At 52.5% G+C, this 7,120-nt stretch overlaps 1 protein-coding gene across 1 annotated transcript in view; it reads left to right on the top strand.

Annotated features, from left to right (window-relative positions):
* The first annotated feature begins 498 nt into the window (after positions 1 to 498).
* Positions 499 to 7,120, top strand: part of CPE (carboxypeptidase E) — a 58,263-nt gene continuing 51,641 nt past the window's right edge. Inside the window, exon 1 of the mRNA XM_037377344.1 lies at positions 499 to 802. Within this exon, the coding sequence (XP_037233241.1) occupies positions 514 to 802 (289 nt within the window). The 5' untranslated portion in view covers positions 499 to 513. The remainder of the gene's footprint in view (positions 803 to 7,120) is intronic.

The following is a 7,120-nucleotide window of genomic DNA, read 5'->3' as shown; positions in this document are numbered from 1 at the left end:
GGCTCACTGATGTGCGGCGAAGGCTCCACTTCCCGCTGGGCACGCGGGACGCGCTCTCCCAGTACCGCCAGTACCGGGGAGCCAGTGCTGCTGCTCTCGCTGCCTGCGGTGGGCCACGCTGCCTCACGGCCCATCGCCAGCCGCCCTCCCGGTGGGACCCATCGCACACGCCGTGTCACGGCAGCAGCGCGGTGCGGTGTGACCCCCGCGGCGCCGCCTGCTCCCCGGCTCTCGGGAGCGGGTGACGGCGGGGGAGGGTGTTTCACCGGGCCGCGAAGCAGCGCCGCGCCAGCCCCGCCCCGGGCCGCTCCAGCGCGCAGGTGTTGGCTGCCCGGTGCGCGCCGCTGCCGCTCCCCGCGCTCCGCCGCCACGGGGTCCGCACCCCACCCCCCGCTGCGGGAGCGCCCCCCCGCGCGGCCGGTCCCGCCTCCCCGCCCCGCCCCCCGCTCGCTCGGTCCCTCCCTCCCTCCCGCCGGGGCCGGGCAGCTGCGCGGCCGCGGGCAGGCGGGCGGGATGGCGGTGCGGGCGCGGGTGCTGCTGGCGCTCTGCGGGCTGCTGGCTGCCTGCCGGGCGGCGGCCGAGCCGGCGGCGGGGCCGGGGGGTGCCAGCCGGCGGCGGCGGCTGAGCGCCGAGGAGGGCATCTCCTTCGAGTACCACCGCTACGCCGAGCTGCGGGAGGCGCTGGTGGCCGTCTGGCTGCAGTGCCCGGCCATCAGCAGGATCTACACGGTGGGGCGCAGCGCCGAGGGCCGCGAGCTGCTGGTCATCGAGCTCTCCGACCGCCCCGGCGAGCACGAGCCCGGTAAGGGGGCGGCGCCGCACCTGGCGGCGGTGCGGGGCGGGGCGGGGCGCGGCGGCTGCGGTCGGGCGCTGTCCCTCGGGCGCTGCTGCGGGAGCGCCACCGGCCGCACCCCGCGCCCCGCGGCTGGCCGTGGCGCCCTGCGGGGGAGGCGCGGCGAGAGCCCGGTGAAGGGGCGGGAGCGCGCGGGGGGCGCCGCGGGGGGCACGTGCCCGTGGAGCCGCGCCGGTGTCGCGGGGCGCGCGGAAGGGCGCGCGGATGCCGCCGTGTGCGCGCGCAGGGCGGACCGCGGCGCCGGGCTCGGCGCGCCCAAGGGCGCCATCCCGACAGGTGCCCGGGGCCGGCCAGGAGCCACCGGCGCGGCGCCGCGCGTCCCTCGGCGGGTCACGGACCGGGTCTCGAGCCCCCGGGTTGTCGGCGGAGACGTGGCTGCCGTGGGCCCCGGCGTGTCGGGCACGGCCGGGGCTGCGTGCGGCTCCGCGGCCTGAGCGTCACCTGGCTCCGCGCCCGCAGGGGACTCGGTGCCGCTGCCAGCACTGGGGCTGCCGGTGGAGGTTACGCGGTGCTGAGTGTAAGGGAGACGGAGGAGAGGGACGGGGTAGCAAAGCGTTGTCCTGGAATGAAAAATGTAGGAACTGCAGTGAAAGTTGAGAATTTTCCTTGTGGTTTGGTGCCATCTTGGTGTGAGGGGTGGTCCTGAAGCACAGAGTGAATCTGTCGCCACTGTGCCATTTGTGGGCCGGAATGATCCGTTGTGTCAGGGGACATCACCCCAGGTCCCTGTCGGGCACTTGTGCCGGCTGGGGCAGGGGCCAGGAGCACGCTGCAGCCCGCGGCGCGGCCGTGCCACTTCCCGGGGACACGCCGCTTCTCCGGTTGGCATCACTGACCTGGGAAAGGGTTTGTCATTGAGCCCAGCCCAGAGAGACTCCAACTGCGTATCAGTGAGCAATAACAGGCTGCAGAAAAGAAAATTTCCTGTGGATTCCATCCACGTAAAAGCTGCAGCGCATGTCAAGCGTTCCCTAGAACGTGCTCGGTCCCTCACAAAGGGAGCCCTATAGACAAAAATGCCACATGTTGTAATGTCCCAGTCACGTGGCAGGGAATGTGATGAGTCCTGGCAATCTTTAGTGGCGGATGCTGAAAATGCTGGGTTTTGCAGAGGATTAACCAGGGGTTGACCCAACACAATTTAATTGTTTTATTTCAGTCCTCGGAGTTTCACTCTGTGAGGTACCGAGCATTTCTCAAGAAGTGGAGAGCTGCTACAGCTGCTGTCGCTGTCTGCAGTGGCACATGCGGGGGACCCAGGGATCTGCCTAGGGACGGCGGTGAGCCAGACCCCGTGCCTGGTTATGGTTGTGGTCCTTCGGGAGAGTTGTAAAGGCACAGATTAACATCCCGGCGCCTTCCTTACAGAGCCTAAGCACCTACGTGTTATCCTAATGGTGCTTCTCAATAGCGTGCCCTTTCTTCTGCTGTGCAGTAGAAGGTAGCACTGTTTATTTTTCCGTGTGAGCTTTTTTAAGCCGTGCAGTGGAAGAAGTGGAGCCTTGTACCAGGCTGGGCAGGGAATAGGAGGCTGATTCTGCAGCTCGTACCTGAGGGGGGATGCTCGCTGGCTCAGAGCATCCATGCTTGATTCCCAGGGCAACGACAGGAATAAAGACATATTTTGTGATTAAAGCTTGTGTGATCAGGTCCTGATTTATCATCGTTACTAAAAAATGATAGTTTCACAGACACACATATACATATAGTTAATTTTTCGTGACAGGCCAACCAGTTGTTATTGCTGAACAGAATCTGTCCCTACAAGAACTCCTGAGTGTCACGGGGTTTATTTTTAAACATGTATGAGCATAAATGAAATGCATACTGTGGTTCATAGGTTTACAGTCTGTAGAGAGCTCGTGCTTCTAGAAGCCTGGAATATGCAGGCATGATATGTGAATTATCTAGTGAGCTGCTGTGAAAACAAAAAAATATGTTTCTGTTCACTTAGTAAGCAAGATGATGACAAAATAAATCAGGAAAGTGTCAGCAGAGCACCAATAAAGACTCCTTGTACTGAGTAAAGAGGCTTTGTACTGAGTAAATCAAATAATGTACATACATGCATATATTGCATAACCATATTGCACGGCTGTGCAGTGTTGTGTGAGCGCCTTTGTATGCAAGCATATAAATCAACTTTAGAGTATCAGCTATTTTTGAAAATGAATTTATGATACATGTGCAGTATTTGAAAAAAAATGCATGAGAGAAATAGGAAAATTTTAGAAATATGCTTTAGACTTCCAAAGCAGCTGGAACAAATCCTCCATGAATGAAGCAACTGGAACGAATTGTTAAGGCTTCATCTTTTGATGGGGTAAATACACAGTGTGAGGTTTTTTGTTTTTGAAGCCCTGATACTGCACTGGAAACCAGAATGACTGTATATAAGCCAGTCTCATTTCTTGCATAAGCATACAAAGTGTCTTGGCAAATCTTGGGGACCCGAATTAGTCACTCGGAGGACGCACACTGGGCCTTCACTGAGCTCTTCCCAGGGACATGGTGAACGCCAGAAGCGTGAGACTGCCTAAAGTTTCTCATCTTAGGTTAAACACTCGGAGAACGTGGTGCCTTCTCCGCAGACTTGAGCACCAGGCTACCTCTGCTTCCCTGGTGGGTCATACCAAACCCAGGCTGGTCTAATATTTTGTGATTTTGTTTTTTTGTGGCAGTAATTTCTTTAGGCTGATACTGCACCTGCATGAGAGATTAGAGCCTGCAGTTGCTGCTGGAGAAGAAGCCCTTGAATAAGGAGAGGCAAAATCCAGAGATGAAGATACTTGAACTTTTAACAGTTTTCTAGTGACACAGCTGTCCCACGCGGATAACCTTGCTTTGAGTCGGTGGGGACTAGGTGATTAGGGCAGAGGAAGACTTGAATGAGACTGTGTCAGTGGTTGGATGTAGGTGTTGTATGAACCTAGACTGGAAGTGATCAAAATGTTCTGGAGTAGCTTTGATTATGTAAGAAAACACGCTTTTGTCCCTGTGCTTGCCAAAAATTGGCAAAGTTGAAAGAATATGGCATACGGCAAGGTGAGGTAAAGCGAGGAGAAAGTGGTTGTGGGAAGCTGATGATGTACCAAGGGAAAACAGAGAACAGTTGATAGTAAAGCACAGATTATTTGTGGGACAGACTAAACAATATTTTGCCTTAATTCAGGTGCAAGAGAATACTGACTGCTCCTGAGAGAGCAAACAGGCATTGGATATCTGATGTTCTGTTGAACAAGCACCAAATGGGTGCTGTCTCCCGAGGCTTTTTTTTATTACCATAACTAAGCTCATTTTTTGGTATTCTTGAATAGCAGTGAAGTATATTTAGAATTGATTAATGCCAAAAGCAGTTCCTCCACCGTTAGTGTTTAGCCACTTGTTTAGGCATGCTGCCACTTCTGACTCATTTATACCATTGATTTCAGTGGTGCAAGATCAGTCCCCTCCCTTACCGCTTCACTTTTAATGTGAAAATGAAACATTCTGACACTTTAAAGAGTATTTTTTTTCCATTTACATGAAAAAAACATAGATAAGAATTTCTTTCAACTCCTACTTTTTTTTTTGTTTTAATAAATTACTGAGATTTTTATAGTTGTTATTTGTCAGTGTTTAGTTTTCTGAAGAAATCCTCAAAGCAAGGCTTAGTAATTGTCTGATTACGTGTGTTACATATACAGGCTCTGAAAATTACTTTTGCATCAAATAGAGGGGAGAGGGGATGGATGAAAATACAGATTTTGTGGCAACAAAATAATCTGCACATTTGTGACATTTTCATCGGACTGTTCATGCTAGAGAAAAGGAAGCGGAAATCCTGAGAATACCAGAATGATGACATTTTGGAAACAAAATCCTTGATGTTTTTTTCCAAAGCAGTATTTAATTTGAAAGTTTTTTTCAATGTTAATGATTTTATTGTTCATCCTTCTCCTGACAAGCATCTTTAAAAACAGAAGGAGAAGGTTTATTTGTAATTGAGAGGCGATTTTCTAGGATATGACATACTTTGGGCTTCTCCGTTTCCAAGGACACCAGAACGTTGCGCCACTGAACAAGCTGTGTGACTTCCCAAATGGGATGGTGGCTCCCGGACCAGCCCCCCCCCCCCCCCCCCCCCCCAGTCACCCAGGGTTGGGCTTTTGGCTTTTCACGCTCCAGCCCTGCAGTGCTGGAGCTGTTTCCTCCTGCAAAAACGGAGTCAAAGGGTAACTGAAAGAGAAGTGAAAATCGTGCCTCTGCTTGGTGCTAATGAATGGGGAAATCCAAGATCCGTCCGCTAATAGAGAAGCCGTACCTGTGTGTCGTGGTGTCACTGAAGTGCTCCCTCGTTCAGCTGTGCCACCGTCTGTGTGAACTAACGCTGTCTGTGGTAAGAATTGTGGTCAGTAAAGCTAACCAACTCACAGGGGAAAAGTGTTTGTATTTCACCGTTGCACAAACCCCATTTCTAAAGACTTTTAAGTGGTTGTAATTGCAATGACTGCAGCCATTTCAGAGCAAGCGTGAGCAAGCGCTGCTCTTTTTCAAAGAGAAGCAGTGGCAGCAAGAAGAAGCAAACGTGTAGGAGGCTGCCGAGCTTTCAGCCAGCCCGGCGTGGGCACCCGCTGTGCTGCCCCGGTGTGTGTCCCAGGAGGGGGACACACCCGGTGTCACCTGGGGCTTGCGGGCTGCCCCAAGTCGGGTGGGTGAGCGCAACGTGGGGCGGCAGGGCAGGGCATCCTGGCGGTGGCAGAAAGCATGTGGCTCGGCTCTTGGTTATGGTGATGTCATCAGGTGCAGCTGTGCTAGTTTTATCACTCACAATTAATTGCGCTTGATTTTCTAAAGCTTCTTTTCCTTATGCTCAGAATTTGCAAGTGGAAATCTTGTGAGCTTTTTGATGGGCCCTGTTAGTGTTTCCCAGTTTTCCAGAGCATTAATACAAATTGTATACGGCAAGAGCTTGTAGAGAGGAAGCCTAATTTTTTCATGCTTGAGGTTTAAGCAAACACCAGTTTTTATCAAAGGCCAATTGTTTAGCATTCCTTTTCTGAAGGGAGCTGCTGAGGGATATGGGGCTGGTCGCTGGTAAACACTGAGTGTGCTGAGTTCAGTCATCCCGCTGCATTGCACAAAGCTGGGGCTGTGGGTGGGTGGGTATAAGCTGTGTGTCAGTGCAGGAGGTGCTGTGCTGACCACGTTATATTGTCACGTTTTTCTGTCAGCTGTGGTTCAGCATCTCTCCTTATCTCGTGGCTTACATTTGCAATCCTCTTTAAAGATGAGCTGCTCTTTGGGCAGCAGGGTGACGAGCACCCGCAGTGCCAGACCAAGCGTGTGAGTGAGGGCAGCTCCTGGTGTCTCTGCAGGGATGTATGACATGAAACGCGGAATAAACCATGGCTGAACCTGTTATTCATGTAGCCCTCTGCATTTGGGATCTTTCTTTCCTTTGTGCATCAGGGAATAGATTTTCCTTTAGAGCTTGTGAGGGCATTCTGGCTTTCCCAGCGAGCGCTGCAGGGATGCGCTGCGGACTCGCCTCCTGGGATGCAGATCTGGGGCTGGCTGCACCGCGCTTGTTCTGCGGAAAACGAGAGGCTGTAATTAACTTTCCACCACAATCCCTTACGGGTTGTAGTGCCACTTAGGGTGGTCCCCCTGGAGTCTCCCAGCCAGGATTTGGCATAATCCTTTGGCAGCAGGATTACAATGCTGCTTGCATTCGGAGTGGGATGCCCAGTCTCCTTCACAGATTGTGTAGGTTGTGCAGGTCTCAGGAGGGCTGTAGGATTTGCTGGCAATAAGATGGCTGTTTGTATGTGCTGAGCGAATTTTTAGAAGCATCTATTGTATTTTTAGGACCCTTGAATAACTTCATATTTTTTTTAGAATGTATTTCATAACACACAGGTTTTTTGAAAATATTTTCCTTCCTTATGTATCTTCTTTCTTAAATAAATGATATTTCCTTAATATTTCTTATTTCGTCCTCAGTTCTAATAGTGTTCAGCTAAGAACAGAGGTGTAGAATACCAAGAGAAAAATGTGCTCACAAAACTCCAGCGAAAATCATGGCGAGGTAGGCATGTTGATGGGTCCCATTTGCAGCTGGTTGTTAATGCCGTTCAGATTCCCATTGAAGTCAGGGGAAATTCACGGTACGTGTGGTTCGGCAGCTGTGCTGGGCAGGCTCTGCAGCATTTCCTAGAGATACAACACCCTTACTCCAAACTCTATCACTGGCTGCTATTTAAAGGCCTCCCTTGTTAGATCATT

The sequence above is a fragment of the Falco rusticolus genome, chromosome 1, assembly GCF_015220075.1.
Source record: "Falco rusticolus isolate bFalRus1 chromosome 1, bFalRus1.pri, whole genome shotgun sequence".
Classification (NCBI taxonomy): domain Eukaryota; kingdom Metazoa; phylum Chordata; class Aves; order Falconiformes; family Falconidae; genus Falco; species Falco rusticolus.
The sequence above is the reverse complement of the archived record's forward strand: the minus strand, read 5'-3'. Positions and strand labels throughout refer to the sequence as shown.